The 17,565-nt window shown below is 46.5% G+C and overlaps 1 protein-coding gene across 1 annotated transcript; it reads right to left on the reverse strand.

Moving 5' to 3' along the window:
* Positions 1 to 876: 876 nt before the first annotated feature.
* LOC126547308 (protein phosphatase 1 regulatory subunit 3C-like) lies at positions 877 to 17,414 on the reverse strand. Its single transcript, XM_050195272.2, has 3 exons — positions 16,854 to 17,414; positions 10,505 to 10,758; positions 877 to 4,594 (listed from the first exon to the last, which is right to left on the reverse strand). The coding sequence occupies exons 1-3, from the start codon at positions 17,092 to 17,094 to the stop codon at positions 4,223 to 4,225; spliced, it is 867 nt and encodes a 288-aa protein (XP_050051229.1). The 5' UTR covers positions 17,095 to 17,414; the 3' UTR covers positions 877 to 4,222.
* Positions 17,415 to 17,565: the final 151 nt, after the last annotated feature.

Below are 17,565 nucleotides of genomic sequence, written 5' to 3' on the forward strand. Positions count from 1 at the left end.
TAACAACGCACGGAGCACTAATTTCATGCGTACTATATAGGCACAGGTTGTGAGTACACGCCAAATCAACCAGCACGTGTCCCCTCTGAAGCAGGTCTCGGGTTACATGACGTCCGTTCATACAGCACAACGTTAGCAAATACAGATAATTGCTTCGAACCTACCGACGACAACAGCATCAGCAGCAGCACAACATGTAGTGACTGCGCGCTATAAACATTCTCAAACACGAAATAATTCCAGACTATAGGATATGTCATGTCGAGACCTTGAGGTGGAAGCTCAGACTATACTTGCTTCTTCCTCGTGTTTAAGCAGTATGCCGCTCAAGGAAACAGGCCGGTTGGACAGACAGTCGCTGCGTACGAGTGTACGTATACATGCTCCTTGTTTCACTGTCGCATCTATATAACCTTACGGGAAAATGCAGAAACGTCTTTGTTTTTTCTTTTCGTACATCTTCTAGGAACGTTCAGGGTGAAGTACCGTCAAATATATCACAGCGAATGCATTTACGGGTGCCATTTTGTCCACTGCATGCAGAAAGTAATATTTTCAACCATAAAAGAAAAGCTACACCTAGCGATGGCTATACAGCAGAAAGCTGTTTTAGGCCGCAAACAAACCAGACCTTTCATCCCAATGTTTTGGTTCTCAAGAACTGCGTTTATGACCGCCACCTTGTTTGTTATCACGAGTGACTGGGGCCCATTTTTACGAACCGTTCTTGCTTACGAAGAGTGTTGTAATGCGGACTCACAGAGACCTGTTATTATGGCGCTCATTAATAATATTATATATACATATATATATATATATATATATATATATATATATATATATATATATATATATATATATATATATATATATATATATATATTCACACAAGCGAAGCTGGTTAGCCTTGAAGCCAATTATACATACAATTTAAAAAAAAAGGAATTTAAGAAACAAAAAAGAAATCATGCGAAAAAAGAAGATAGATAAAAGTAAATTGCGGTATTAGACCTGAGCAAACAATAGACATTTTACTGCAGACAAAAAAAAAGAAGAGTACATGAAGTCTCGAAGCAGCACCCTAACATATACCAGGTGTTTTTTTAGCTGCACCAAATTTTTAAAAATCGCCTATGACACGTAATACAATTACAACCTTTGATGTCAATTACTCGATGAGGAGGCCATTTTTTCAACAAATCAGAATGTTTAATTGAACTAAAATAGTTACACTAATTAACTTTCCAATTAATTAGTCTGCAGCATATATCTAAATTGACGACTTGTAGTCAGTGAGCTTGCGAGGCGTATCCACTTGGAACAAATTCTCAGAACTACCCCAATTTCTATGAATTAATTTGCAAAGGATACGACGAAATGCATTGGCGTTACAGTTACTTTTGTGACTGAATGCATAAAACAGCGTTTTCTTTATAACCTAAGTAGAACAATAGTGCATTTTTTACTGGAAGCTTGACGGCGCATATCTCAGAATTCGTTCCAAGTCGATATGCCTTGCATACTCACTAGCTACTATTCGGAGATTGAAATATGTGCCGTAAAGTAATGACTTAAAGAGTTAATTAACATAATTATGGTAATTATTCAATTGAGCATTTTGATTTCTTGCAAAATTAATGGTCGCGCCTCGTCGAGTAAAAAAATTTCGTGCAGCTAAAAAAACGAACACTATATAGAGCAACAATATCGTTTCAAATAAAAAGACACGTCGCTCTACCCATCGCCACCCCTCTGGCTTCATTCGACTCACTGTACGAAGAGTAAACACCTAAAATTAAATTATGTGGTTTTACACGTGCAAAACCCACGATCTGCTTATGAGGCACGCCGTGGGGGGGCTACGGATTAACGGTGACCACCTGGGGGTTCTTTATCGCGCCCCTAAATTTAGGTACACGAGCGTTTTCTGCATTTCGCCCCCATCGAAATGCAGCCGCACCCGCCGCAGTGGCTTAGCGGCTATGGTGTTGCGCTGCTAAGTACGAGGTCGCGGAATCAAATCACGGACACGGCGGCCGCGTTTCGATGGGGGCGAAACGCGAACACACCCGTGTACTTATAATTTGGGTGCTCTTTAAAGAACCCCCAAGTGGTCATGATTGTTTCGAGTCCCCCCACGACGGCGTGCCTCATAAGCAGATGGTGGTTTTGGCACGTATAAAACCGAAGAATTTATTTCAAATGCAGCCGGCCGCGACCTGGTGCTTAGCAGAACAACGCCATAGCCGCAAAGCCACCGCGGCGGGTCATATAAAGGAAGAGAGAAATTTGTAAAATAGAGCGTCAGACAAATACAGCACAACGTACGTCATACTATATCTGATGTGAATGTAAGGTGACCAACTATAATTTTCATTCCTCCGTAAGTGCGCACAGCCGTGCACGAAGAGATTTGAGAGCATTAAGAAAGAAAGAAAGAAAGAAAGAAAGAAAAGAAAAGAGAAAAGAACGATCGTCACAACCTAACTGGGCGCAAGCCCTGAACTTGAAAGACACACTGCGCGTTCCCGAGCAATTGTCTATGCGCGCTAACAGAGAGTGAACCGGAAGGAACTGAGCATGTTGACCACTGCTCAAACGAGCGTACTTTTTTTTTTCTCAAGTGGATGCACGTAATTTCAACGCTATGGCCCGAGGTCCTCTCTTTCTGGTTCTGGGTCTCTCAGTCCTAGTTACAAAAAGAAGGCTTTAGCATAGCGGAAACATACAGGCGTAGACGTATAGAGGGATACCGCAGTACGTGTCTGACAACAGCCGCGCTAGCGGCAACATTTGTTGCTATACTGTGATCGACGCTCTAGGAACACCTCTCGCATTGGGCACGGCTCCTTTCTTTAAATAAAATAGGAGAAAAAGAAATGAAAGTGCATGACAATGTCCTCGCTATAGCGTTGTCACTGTCAGCGCATTTACGCCAGGGGACAAGTGGAACAGTGTCGGCCATTGCTCTGCGACGCAATGTCACAAAGTGTCCCCACTAGCGATGCTGCTCGCATTTATGTCCTCCGGTATTCCAGTTTATGCATACGTCAGTACGTATTTTCCACGCTAAAACTCAGCAGCTATCATCACCGCAGATCTTCCACCGAAGATTACCATCGCGGATAGCGTGTTAGAGTGCCATCAGCGCGAGCACGAGGTTGGAACAGGGAGAACTGAAATGGATTTCGAAAAGAATGGACGCTTCGGCTTGTGCCGCTGCGGCATACGCCACCGAGCAGAAGTAAATGTAGCCACCATCATATCGTGTGTCAGTGATCCCTTTACACTAACACTATCTAATAGGGGGCTTTAGCTTGTCCGTATACATAGACGGTCGCAGTAGCGATGACACCCACATCTTGTGGTTGTTTGTTGATCTACAAAGTGGCAGAAGCGTTATTGCGTTTCCTGCTGTTGTAGTCGATGGATCACAAGGGTGGCGGTTTGGGCGAGTTGACATTTCATGTGACGTTTTCTAGACATTAGCGCAACTCGGAACTTGAGTTGCGCTAATGTGAAGAAAATGTCATAGTCGAACGAAAAGCGTCACTATACATTCGTGATTATATTTCCGCCAACGTTACTAGATTATTAACGTTGGTTTCCGCGGACACCTTTACGCCACCAGCTAATTTGCAAATATCATGAAATTGCAATGTTCGCTTTATGCGGTCTCGGTTGAACTCAACATTACAAAATGGCGCCACCAGCGCTGCTGTTGACGCATCCGATATTAAACTTAAATTGACTGGTTTAACGACCTCAATATGCACAGTAGGTTACGAGGGAGACCATAGTGGAGGGCAGAGGGGGGTTCTTTAACAAGCACCTACACGTAAGTGCATTTCGCCATCATCAAAGTGCGGCCGCCACGTCCCGAACCCGAGACCCCGTACTCAGCAGCAGAACTCCACTGCGGCGGGTCCTCTTCTGCAAATGGTAATACATACAGTCGAGTGCAGAAGTCTAGAAACCACGGCATGTGGCAAAAAAAAAAATAATAATAATAATTCCTGCTAGCACAGCCTGCAACGTGAAATTGTGTAAAAGCATGGCGCTGGTCAAGCAGGCGCACGTGGGCAGTACACTTGATTTGAGCCTTTCCGCCTAGGCTGAGAAGAAAAAAGAAATTTCGCGGCAGCTCTGGTCCTTAAACGTTCGCACTCGACTGCACACACAAGGCTTGGCGTTTGCGCGCCCGGTTTCCCTTCGCACACAATCAGAGCCAGTGTAGCCAGCTTCCGCACGGCGCCCTGTAGTCGGCCCGCGGCGCGGCGGCGGCCGGCCGACCGCAGCGCCGGAAGCGGTAGTTGGCGCCCCCGTTGTTGTCCCAGAAGCGGCGCCCGTCCTCGGTCTCGAAGCAGAGGGCCAGCTCGCAGCGCAACGGCGCGTCGGCCACGCTGAGCGCGAACTCGAACTGGTCCACGCCGTCAGCCAGCGAGCCCGGCACGTACGAAGCCGGCCAGTCCACGTGCGACTGCCACCCGTTGGCTGTGTAGCGCACGAACACGCGCTTGTGGTACGTCAAGTTGGCCACGCTCACCGTGCCGTGCAGCGTCAGCTCGCGCACGGACAGCGCGCACAGGCACACCTGCGACGCATCGAGTGACAGTTGTCAGCAGCGCCGTTCGGATGGCACCCGGACTGACGGGGCGTGCTGTATGTTTATACAGTCATAACGACGCCAATGCTTGCCACGGTAACGGTCTTGCCGACACGCACGCGTAAAGAAATAGCAGAAGCGGGCTTCTCCCCATAAAAAGTCCTCGTGTGGAGAAGCTAGATTTAAAGGCGTCATCCTCATTCGTTAAGGCATGCACGCATGCGCAAAGAAATCGCCGGAGCGGGCTTCTCCCCATAAAAAGTCGTAATGTGGAGAAGCTAGATTTAAAGACGTTATCCTCACTTGCGGAGGCGTGACTAGAGTATGTTTCTGCGGTTAAAAAACGTTAAACGCCCCTTTTTGTTTCTTTTCTTATTCTGCCACGGTGCGATGACAGCACTGGTATTGATATCCATTACTGTACACTTTTAACGGCTACAAGGAGCCGCAGCGGGGAGCTCCAGGTGAATTTTGACCTGCTGGAGTTAACGTTAGCCGAAACTTCAATACGAGGCTCATAATAAATTTTGCTCTATAAGAATACGGCCACCGCAGTCGGGATTCTAACGTTCGACCACATTTCTAGCTGCAAAACGCTATGACCGGTAAACCACTGCAGCGGGAGCGTATGCACACCCCTTGCCTTACCTGAACATGTTTCAAATTGCGACAGAAACTTCACCTATTATGTTTTCAATTACTACATTTTCCTTTAAAACCGTAACGTTCCCCGGATCCCAGTACTACTGTCTTTATTTTCGTGCAGAAGGCTCTTCTACTGAATCGAGCATTCCAAGCATCACTGATATTTTTTCGAAAATATTTTGTGTCAATCATTTCGTCCGTAAGCGCAGGAATTTTAGCTCGAAACGTTTTCCGTCCCGCATGTATAGAAAGCTGGCGTTATTCCAAGGTTTTATTTCTCGGTAAAATTTCTTCGCAACTTGAAATATTCTCACAACAAATGACAAGATGTATAGTGTAAATGCGTATATGAAAATTGCATTGCATTTTCAGTACGCTTGTTCTTCTTGGCGACGCTATTTCCATTCGTATAATCCTCCTGAGAACTGCGCACGCTATTAAAATTGCTTTATAGCTTTTTACGGCAAAATTGTGTATAGCTGCCCTCCGGCCGTAGTCGATGTCCGTCCGTCTACACGTCGCGTCGACACGAAAAAAATTTTGTCACGACACGAAAAAGTTTATCGCGAATGCTTTGTGGCTCTCAATATAATGTAGGTGTCTTGGGAAACATCATACTGAAATTGGCCGCTAAGACGGCTCTATCATTACGCCAAGTTTCATTTACTTGTTATAATTATTAGTTGACAGTTGTAAATGTTACAAAATTCTCTTCTGCTGTGAATACATGGGCTTCTACGGGAGGGAAACGGACATCCCCGTGTTTGTAGTAATAATAATAATAATAATAATAATAATAATATACATAAATCCGTCGATTGAGATAAAACATACCACAGCTTCGCTGCTCGTCCTTATTCAGAGAGAGTGGAAGGGCTGATGTTTTTCTTTCTTTCGTTTTTTGTTTTTTCTTTCCTCTTTTGCCCAGTTCATTCACTACATTATCTGCCGCTCTGTAACTGCACACTTTCCTTCTGTTGAGGCACGGAGAGTTATTACGTAGAGGTCCGCAACGTTCAGGCCACAGAAACGACGTCGCTCATTCACGCCACGCCGTTTTCCATTAATGCAAGGAGGAAGAGAGCCAAGTTGCGCTCCCCTTTCCCATTCGTCGGCCTCGCCGGATCTGGCGCCACTCCGAGCGCGCCACTCGAGCACGCGCGCGTGGCGGCGCGCACGCACCTCCAGGCAGACCGCACCATTGACACTGCGCGGAAGCGGCCAAGTGCCTCCATTGCTCCGGCGCAATTTGCCGGCTCACCGCACGAACACCTCGCATATCCGGGAGCCGTCTGCTTAACCAGGCCAGCCGCCAAACGGGGCCCACAACGCTGCAGCAGACGCTTGTCTGGCGCAGTTCCAGACGAGCCACTTGCGCGCCAAAGAGAAACAAGTATCCGGCTCCACAGCGAACAGCTGGTGTGGTGGCATCGGCACGTGGCGTTCTGTCATACTCTAAGGAGCTGGTTACTCGAGCAAAGGCACCACAAATCTCTAGTTGCGCGTTTCCTCGACGTGCCGCGATACTTCAGTGCATTCGCGAGACAAGTTGTGTGGCTCCCCGAGTGCGCACTTAATGAATCCGCCCTAACTCTGTGTTCTATCTTATTTGATATCCGTATAAGAGGAAGCAAAAGACAATAAAACGCACAAGGTAAGAGAAGGGTGTTGCGCGGAAGGGCGCAAGAAACATAATAACCCGCCATGAGTAAGGAAATCAATAGAGTCAGATATTCACTCATTTATTTTTATCTCATTGTATAGTATGTAAATAGTCTCCTTCCTCTCTCCCGGTCCATTTCAACCCCTTAACCTTACCCGCACTGCAGACCGGAGTTCAGGTGTCAGCATACGTAGCTGGACAGTTAAAATGCAGTCAGCACGTAATTTCCTTACTTTCCTTCATTTTAAAGTAAAATAACCAAACAATTAATACTACTACAGTGGCAAAATAAGTTATACTCCCACCATAAACAATCGAAACCAACATGCGTGGTTGCTTAATGGCTACGGTGTTGCACTGCACGCTAAGCACGAGGTCACGGGATCAAACCCCGGTCACGGCGGCCGCATTTCGATGGGAGCGAAATGCAAAGAACTTAGACTCAGGTGCACGTTAAAAAACCCCAGCCAATCAAAATTAATCCGGAGTCCCCCACTACGGCGCGACAAGCCACGCTCGGGGGAAATCACCTGCATCTTCTAAGGGCCCTCGTTGTTGGGTAGCGTAATAAAAGAAAAGACTTTTTTGTCACCGTTGCCGAGTTCGCAGCCCCTACCTTTGCGAAAGCACAGGCCACGAATTGTATCAGCTTTATTGCCTGTTTACGCATTCTGGTGTTCCGCTGTCTCTGCTTTCGACTACCAGCACACTTATGTAATCTACTACTCCCTTTATACCGAGAGTTTCCTATAGATAAATAGAAGCAAACATTTGGAGTAGCACGTATCCCGTTAAACGCTGTCGCTTGTTCTGTTTCCGCGATGTTTCTCGCGGAAACATCGAGGAAACAGAACGCGGGGGGGGGGGGGGCTGTGTCCGAACCCCGCACATATATATATATATATATATATATATATATATATATATATATATATATATATATAACCTTTACTAACAACTGCACTTAAAGAAACTTTGTGTGACCTCGAATAATGGTTTACTGAAGTGACGGCCTTATATGAGTATTTACGAGACCTCATTGTAGGAAACAGTTCAATTTCAGAGTCTGAGTCATCTCGCAATACCAGGAATCTGGCGTGTCTCGCTGGTGTAATCTTTCTTCGTGTAATTGTCGTATACTTCGCTATCACGAATAGCGCTTCGCCTTTCAGGAGAATCTGCAGTCTCTCTATCAATATCTCTCTCTCTATCTATTTTCTTCATTTTTAACTGTGAGTCCGAGTATAAGCGCTGCTATGCATGACTGCGGTTAATCCTGATTTCGAGTGAAAAAAACCTAGTGCGTATTGTTTCTAGTGCAGTGGAGTAGCCGCCAGTATTTTTTTTCTTTACTGAGATTTAATTAGGTAACTATAGTTCCTTATCTAAACCGAGAGGTACTGTCCTAATTATCAAAATGTCAATGGGGCATTTGTATAGGCACTCCCAAATGACATCTATACTGCAGCATTTTCAGCGACGTACTAATAGCGTACTAATTTTTTCCGACTGGTAAAGAAACCCCACGAAATATGAAAAATACCACATAACTGTGCTCCCACCCGCATCATAAGGCAGCGCCCGCATAAAGCAGCATCATAAAGCAAATAAGCTGATTGAAAGTAACTGTAAAATCGAAGAGACACCGCATCACCTTCATAATGGTACGGAAGGAGCACCAACAGCAGGTTTCGCGCCTTCACAGTTATTCCTTCCTCTAATTTCTACGTCTCAAGGCCGACTGATCACGTTGATAACAAAAGCCCCTTGAAAACGCGGCCGAAGCACAGCTTTGATCATCGCATCGAAGGAGTGCGCGCGCAGCTATATTTCGCGCCAGAAACTTGCTTCGGAACAAAGCCAAATTAAAGTGACGGTTTTATTTTTCATGAGAATGTATACGAGCTGCAAAAACAGCTTCACATTAGAAAAAAATAAAAGCGAAATAAACAGACCGAGAAGTGACCCACGTGCAAAGAAAAGGCAATACCAACGTGTTTAAAAAGAAAGTAAATGTATCGCTTCTAAATGAGCCTAATTGGCAATTGTCTGCACACACACAAAAAAATATTTTAGTGCGCCCTTATTATCTGTGAATATGTAAGCGCCGTTGAATACCAGCTGTTGCCTAGCGGACGTGTTCGAATAGGTCTCCTTCTGCAGCTACGTGGTACTGAGCCCGCTTTATCACATCTTCAATGGCTTTCCTGATGATCGACGCTGGAATATACGGCAGACATGCGTTAACCTTGCCTTGAACTAATTTTTTTTTATTATTATTATGGGGTTTGACGTGCCAAAACCACTTTCTGATTATGAGGCACGCCGTAGTGGAGGACTCCGGAAATTTCGACCACCTGGGGATCTTTAACGTGCACCTAAATCTAAGTACACGGGTGTTTTCGCATTTCGCCCCCATCGAAATGCGGCCGCCATGGCCGGGATTCGGTCCCGCGACCTCGTGCTCAGCAGCCCAACACCATAGCCACTGAGCAACCACGGCGGGTTTGAACTAATCTGACGTCCGTCTCGATCATGTAAGCACGAATCTTTCACATAACCCCAAAGAAAGAAATTGAGTGGAAAAAGGTCAGGTGATCTAGCTGGCCAATTTACAGGCCCGTGCCTTCCAATCTATTGCGCATGAAAAGTCGCACCCAGTCAGTTTCGTGCTCGGCTGTTGCTGTGTGCTGGCGCCCCGTCTTGCTCATACCACAGAAGTGGAAGACGTAACAGTGGGACTTCGCTGAGAAACTTATCCACCACTCCTTCAAGGATATCGTCCACGTAACGCTATGCAGTTTAAGTGTGTGATGGAAGATGGTACCGATTATAGCACAGGCGTAAATTTCGAAGCACACATTGAACCACCCCTGGTGCGGGTGGGAGCGCAGTCACGTGGTATTTTTCATATCTGGCGGGGTTTGTTTATCAGTCGGAAAAAATTATTATGCAATTAGTACGTCGCTGAAAATACCGCAGTTAGATGTCCCTTGGCTGAGCCTTCAAATGCCTCACTGACACTTTGATAATTAGGATAGTACGTTTCGAGTTAGATAATTAATTACAATTACCTAATTAAATCTCAGTAACAAAAAAATTACTGGCAGCTACTCCACTGTAGTGGAAACAATACGCACTGGGTTTTCTTCGAGTAACGAAATTGCTATTTTTTGAAGCCTTGGTGCACGATAGTTAATTGGGACACCCTGTATACATTTATGACCTCTGCATGCAAGTGAAATTGTTTCCATCCCTCCCTAATGAATGTTGTAAATTATTAGAAGTTTTTTTTTTCACGATTCGTTAGCATTGTTTACTGGAAAGAGAAGCAATACTGGGACACATGTGAATATTCGCGTGCATTTCACACGCCGTTGATAAAAGACTTCCGAAGGAGTCACTGAAGTCTTTAGGTTTCTTTTCTTCAGGGTCAAAAAAGAAGCAACTTGAAGCGAGGTGAACATAAAGCAACACATTCTCTAAGCATAGGCTATCCACACCTTCAGAAGTGATTGTTAATTGCTCAGCTTCTTGGCTGTTGTTGTTGCTGCGTGAAGTATGCCCACCCGCCCCGCACCGGCACGCACCTTGTCCCGGCGAACGCGCCGCCGCAGCTCGTCCCCGCTGGCCAGCGAGAATTCGGCTTCGAGGGCGGCCGCCGCGGCGGCCGGCGCGGCGGCCGGCGTCCGGACGCGGTGCACGAGGCGGCGCACGTGCTCCAGCTCCAGGCCCAGCGCGTCGGCGAACGTGACCAGGCGGCCCCGGCGACGGCGCGCCGGCCACGCAGGGCTCGTCTTCGGAGCGTCCCGGCGCAGGATGCCGCGCAGCGCGCCGCCCGCCTCTGCGCGCGAGAGCCCCCCGGCAAGGAGCATTATGAAACATCGTTCCAGCGCACAAGTAAACACGGACGAGCAGAGGGGGACAACACTCGAAAATGTCCACTTGGAAATAATTGCGCGAATGACACCATTTACGAGATGTGCGGCGTCAAACTTGCGGCAAGATATGCACAGCCGTTCTACATACTTTCTTCCCAAAACGTCGTTTTACGCACTGAAGCGCGAAAGCAACCGGAACGCCAATGCATTACTCCGAACTGCTCGGGAATTAATATCTCGAAACTGGTGCCATCCTGAGAACTCGTTCCAAGTGGGTCTGCCTCGCGAAATCCCCGGCTAGAATTTGTAAATTGCAATATGCCATAAGGTAATTCGTTAGAAAGTTTATCGCTCAATTTTTGTTAATTAGTCGATTATGCATTTCAATTTTTGTGATAGTGATGTCCGCCTCGTCGAGTAGGCCAGCTCGTGGACTAGAATTACGCTATCTGCCACAAGCAATTTTTAAACATTTCCGAATGTGTTCGGCGAAACCCCTGGTATTGTGCTTTCCGAGGGTCTCCGAGTGCGGCGGAATTCCGATGAGGGCGGAATGCAAAAACGTTAGCCGGTCCAGATACGGGAGCACGTTAATGAACGGATTTGCAAAAATATTCTGCGCATGTGCGAGAAAGGCATTTCGAGCACAGACTAGAACGAAGCATTGTTAGTGTGATATACGCTGCGCTCGGAAGACGAGGACAGAGTGAGGCACACAAGGAAACGTGCAAAAGCAACTGACGTTTATTAAAAATGCCACGTGTGCATACTATGTATATCATGTTACAGCCACGCACGGCGGCCGCATTTCGATGGGGGCGAAATGCCAAAACACCCGTGGTACTTAGATTTAGGCGCCCGTTAAAGAACCCCAGGTGGTCAAAATTTCCGGAGTCCTCCACTACGGCGTGCCTCATAATCAGAAAGTGGTTTTGGCACGTAAAACCCCATAATCTCATCTCTTACAGCCACGTAACGCGCCCTATCTGTCTCACTGCTGAGTTTAAGAAGCAAGTTTCTTTTTCCAACAGCAGATGTCATGATGTACCCGCCCATTTAGAACCTTCTCTGATTACGGCTTTTGCCTCCATAGTTTCACGCGTACATTGATCTTTCTGAGAGCTGCGTGATTAGATTTCTGAATTTTAGAAAGGTCTTTGACTATGTATCCCATGCATTCATCTTATTAAAGCTATCAAATCTTAACATGCTTGCGAACGTATACTTGCGTGGTTCGAAGCCTATCTCACTAACCGAAAGCTGTGTGTCGTTCTAAATCGTGCGTTTTCATCAATACGAGTATAACAGTTTTATCTATAGGATACCACAAGGTTCTAAATTAAATTAAATTATGGGGTTTTACGTGCCAAAACCACTTTCTGATTATGAGGCACGCCGTAGTGGAGGACTCCGGAAATTTCGACCACCTGGGGTTCTTTAACGTGCACCTAAATCTAAGTACACGGGTGTTTTCGCATTTCGCCCCCATCGAAATGCGGCCGCCGTGGCCGGGATTCGATCCCGCGACCTCGTGCTCAGCAGCCCAACACCATAGCCACTGAGCAACCACGGCGGGTGACCACAAGGTTCTGTCCTGGGCCCACTTCCTTTGTCGCTTTATATAAACGACCTTGTTGCCCATATTTCCAGCCACGTCCGGTTATACGCTGACGATTACTGCATTTATCGGGAAACTAGGTCTACGACTTACCAAGAGATGTCAACGCAGTATTTTCGTGGTCTGTGACGTGGAACGTGAAGTTTAACTTCTCCAAATGCAACGTCATTACGTTCACTAATAAAAAAATTAAAATTAAATTATGCAGTTTTACGTGCCAGAACCACTTTCTGATTATGAGGCACGCCGTAGTGGAGGACTCCGGAAATTTCGACCTCCTGGGGTTCTTTAACGTGCACCTAATAAATAAACAGCTTTTGCTTATTGACTATTACATGGATGGTTTGATTATGTCTGTTTTAACTGAATACAAATATTTAGTAGTAGTTCTCACTAACACTTTGTCTTGGAATGCCCATGATGCGCAGTTGATAGCGAACACTAGTTGAGTACTAAACTTTCTGCGAAGAAACATCTGGAATGCGCCTATGGTGCTGACGGAAACAGATTGGGACCCTGGCACTACAAAATATGAATCTGAACGCACCCAGAAACGTGCAAGCACATTTGTGCGCAACGATTACGACTTCACGAAAAGATCTAGTGTTCTTGTCAGAGAGCTGCGATGGCCTTAACTATAGTAATCAGAGAGGCGTAGATACCTCAAGGTGTGCCTCTTCTTCAACATCTTTCATAAAGTAAACAGAGATCAACAAAAATTTTTATGTAAAAAAAAAAAAACCAAGCTACATTTCCGCCCGTACTGACCAAAGCGTGAAAGTTAAAGAATACAACTTCCGTACCAATGCTATTAAACGCAAATTTTTTAGGGCGCAGCACTTAGGCGCCCGTTCCTGCGACAAGCGTCGGCGTCGCACCTCGTAACCGAGCGAACGAGCACAACGAAGAACGAAAGACCGAACGCAGATGAAAGACGGCGATAGCGATGAGAGCGTGAAGCGGAACGCGGAGGGGAAGGGTATGGCGAAAGCGTGAGAAGCGTATAGTGCCGCACAAGACGCGCTTTGCGATAACGATAGCTACGAGATGGCGCCGATGACGCTACCGATACCATATATGGAAACAAAGCGCTGCTGCATGAGCGGGAGTCTGCGGCGGCGGCGGCTGTGAGTCGCGCCGACGCGTCACCCACGCGCTGCCTCTTGCGATCTCCCGATAGCGAGGCAGTCGCACCACACTTCGCTCCGTTTGCAACGTGCCGCACGAGACAGATTGTCCGCGTCACCCAATATATCGCGAAATGAAAACACGTATACAGCTGCGCACAAATTTCGCATCAGGGAGTATCGCAATCGTAGGTGAATTTTTTTTACAAACGCAATACACGAGCGGAACCGCTTGCCGCAGGACATTGTTACCGCATCACATCAGCTGTTCTCCAGGCTACTGCGGTAGTTCATATTCTATCACTTATAAGATTGTTCTCTTTACAGACCTTGTTTACGAATTTATTTTGTTTTGCGCTAATCTGACTATTTTTGCTTTTGTGCTTTATTTCTCTTTGTTGTTATGAATTACGCCCTATACGCGCGAAGTTGATGAATCTGATGCCTTTGTATGCCTCTGTATGACCTATGACCACTAGAGGCAGAAATGCATTCTGTGGACGAAACATGTAAAGATAATAGTTTGGCTCTTTCGCCCCTTTTCGTGGTGGTCGGACTTTCATCGCCGATACAAAGGCGCCAATGCAAAGGGCGCGTGTTCTCGCGCGCCCACCGACAGAGCTTTAGCGCGTCTGAATGTTTAGATGATGTGATGGAGCTCTCGACAGCTCGCTCCTTCTCCCGCCACCCTCTCCCCCTGCGGTGACTGCGAGGCAGGCCTCCGATGGCCGGAGAGGAGGATCCTTCCACGCCGCTGTAGAGACAACACACGTACGACGAATTTAGTTCTACCAGTCGGTTTTATTGCGATAGCAATTATATGGACGCTCCAAGGGCACTTCTGCCATCGGCGTCGCCGAGATGTTACATAAGAGGGACGTTACATAACGGTACATAAGAGGGGATAAATACATTTCACCGTGCGTTCAGCATGCAGCGAACTACGCGAAAAAAAGAAGGAAGTGACCAGGAAGACCCATTGTTACAGCCTCCTGCTCAAAAGCTAAGTTTATCATAGTGTGTGTGTGTGTGGGGGGGGGGGGGGGGGGAAGACGCGGACCAAAAGAACAACATGTACGACGGACAGGCGACTGTCCGTCGTACATGTTCTTCTTTTAGTCCGCGTCTTTGTAGCGCTCCTGTCCGTCGTACATGTTGTTCTTTTAGTTCGCGTCTTTGTAGCGATCATTTCTTTTCTTCAAGAAAATTTTGTTTTTCAAACACTCAAAACCGTAACATCACACAACACCGTAAGCCCAATTTTTCTCCCTTGTCTCGGTTAAGATTTTTTTCATGCTGAAACAAAGGCGTGCGCTAAAAATTAAGCTAGGTTCATAAAGAGAAAAAAAATTGAGACATCCACCCAATCGTAGCCATGCTACAAAAGAAACCCATACGGGTTCCTCGAAAGAAAAGCCTCGCAGTTGAAGAAAGAGTTGTCTATAAATTCGATAAATTCGACTTCGCCCTGCCATCTGCTAGCCGCCTGGTTAGCTCAGATGGTAGAGCGGCTGCCACGGAAAAGCGGTGGTCCCGGGTTCGAGTCCCGGTCCAGGATGATATTTTACAGAGCAAGCTGTGTGTGACTAACCTTCCGTAGTTTTTTCGGTGTCCGGCAACAGAAACGGACTTAGCGATTTCAAACAAGCCCATACGCAATGGGTTTCATTGTTTGCTTTGCGTGTGATCACCTACGGGTGATCACACGCAAAGCGGTGATTTTAACATCTGCGGCGGCGCAGATGTTAAAATGCGGAACAGATTAGAACACTCGCCGTGAACAATAGCGTGGCGCCAAGGTTACCGCAGTATATAAGCAGGAGAGGTATCAGCGCTAAAAACAGCTGCGTTATCGATGGGGCGGACACGTATAGTTCGTACATCCTAAGAACAACATGCGTACGAGGAGCGCCGTTCGCATACTGCGAATAATTCCGGGTATGCAAACAAACTACCTATTTGTTCCGAATGCCTCATTTGAACTTTTAACAGCGCATCATAACGTGCAATGCTATGGCGGAAACTTGCTAACACTGTGAATGCTAGGATATCAATGGCGAGATACGACTGTTCTTTATTTTTCTTTTAATCGATGCTTCGTCCGAAAGGCGAAGGATCGATTGCGATAGCCAATTATAGACAGCTGTACTAAGTAAGGATAATATATATTTTTATCAGCCGTATTGTAAATATTCGCTAACTAAATTAACAAAACGTTGCTCGCACCCACACACAGCATAGGGCGCGCTGCCGCGATGTTATCGCACTTCGACTTTATATGGAACGTCACGGTAACAGACGGCGCAAATGCGTTTTAAGTGTCCATATAATCGCTATCGCAATAAATTTAAACTATTTCGAACCGTATTCGATATTCGTTTCTGGCACTATTCTCTGTTGGTATTCGATTCGGTCCTCATCACTTCCTAATCATATTTGAGAGCAGCACTGCGGCGGCGCGCAAGTTTGGGCGCTAGGTCGGATTTTTTAATATTTCGCGGACTTTCTTTCAAACATCACTTAAAAACGAGAAGAAAAAAAAAAAAGACAATGAAAACTTGGTGCATGAACAGCTAAGACACACACGACACATAGTGAGTGAAATGGTGGGTAAGTCATTGAAGTTAATTATGTGTGTTTGCATTTACAAGTATTAGCTTCTAGAATTGAGTGTAGAACATTTGATGGACCATCCCTGTGTTTCATTTGACTATATGCTATTGGTTGTCAACAATAATGTAGACTATTAGTACCTAGCTTCTTTGGAATTTGCGCTGGGGTTGCGCACTGTACTTGCAAGGAGAAACACCGGTGCTTCAGTTTTCAGGGCTCCAACATGTAAGTGTTCTGTGGATCTAAGAGCAGGCTGCATCGGCGGATCCGGCTTCAGCCGGAAAATCAACCCTGGGTGTTCTGACGACTTGGGATACTTTCATATGAATAAAATATTCACGCAAAAGCATGCCATTTCGTCCAATAAGCGATAACACCTGGCTTTCACCACGGCTGGGCCAGCAGAACCAGAGAATATGTGTGATTCTCGGCCAGAGTGGTGGCCATGCATGCACCTACAGCTGATCGTGCACGCGCCAAGAAGGGAAATGGTAGTGTCGGGCACGGCACAAGCTTCACAAGGCCCGGCTGTGGGGGCGTAGCAGAGTGGACATACGAACAACAGATATCGGCTATATTTATTCTATGGAAAGGGTTCCGCGCAGGTTTCCGATCTCGCTTCCATGAGAACTGCGGATATGCGCGCAAAGGCTCAACAAAACTATAAAGTTGGGAAAGATGAAGTTCGGCATTTTCTTACCGGCGGGAATGGGTTTCATGCTCAGCACATCGTCATCGCCGGAGTCCAATGACTCTCGTCTGAGAAAACCCGCTAGAAGCTTCATCTTCTGTTCCCAATGCTGCTCTTCAACCTCAGCGCACATGTGACACGACGAAAGGTTTCTGGGCAGGTAGAGGTAAATACTGTCCGCGTCGGCAGCATTAAGGACATTCGCGAACTCGCGTAGCTCGCCTGAAGGCGAAGCACACGTCCTCGACATAGCCGCGACACTGCTTCCGGCACTCCCAGATCTGAAGGCCGTAAAGGTGCACAGCACTTTCCCTCATTGCTCGTGCCGCCGGGATGCCGCAACATCCAACCGGATAAGCGAGTTCATGGCCTTTCTGTCAGGTTGACACTGACGCGACTGACGACGTCAGTTGACGCCGCAGCTCGTTTGTCTAGAGAGCTTATCTTCGAGAGTAATTCTCATTATATATAGGTGACCTCGAGTGCAGTGCTCAAGCTGTGCCACAGCACAGAATAAAGAACCACTACAGGCTGTACCTTCACTTCGCCCCCATGACTTCCATCCACCTGACATCATGTATGGATTGGTACGGAATGGTACGACTAATGGTGAAAAAAACTGGTACAGGACAAAGTTATAATTACAAAATTTAACCGCAGTAACTTGCTTTAAACTAGAGTACAATAACGCCAATAATGTCAAACTACCTGTACAGAATGA

This window comes from Dermacentor andersoni, chromosome 1 (genome assembly GCF_023375885.2).
Source record: "Dermacentor andersoni chromosome 1, qqDerAnde1_hic_scaffold, whole genome shotgun sequence".
Classification (NCBI taxonomy): domain Eukaryota; kingdom Metazoa; phylum Arthropoda; class Arachnida; order Ixodida; family Ixodidae; genus Dermacentor; species Dermacentor andersoni.

Bases quoted from the DNA above. Each gene is read 5' to 3' on its own strand.
- LOC126547308 (XM_050195272.2), bottom strand. From the start codon at position 17,094: ATGTCGAGGACGTGTGCTTCGCCTTCAGGCGAGCTACGCGAGTTCGCG. The intron at 10,759-16,853 runs GTAAGAAAATGC...TCTCGCGCGCAG, and splicing joins CATGAAACCCATTCCCGCCG to AGGCGGGCGGCGCGCTGCGC. The intron at 4,595-10,504 runs GTGCGTGCCGGT...GATGCGTCGCAG, and splicing joins GGCGCGTTCGCCGGGACAAG to GTGTGCCTGTGCGCGCTGTC.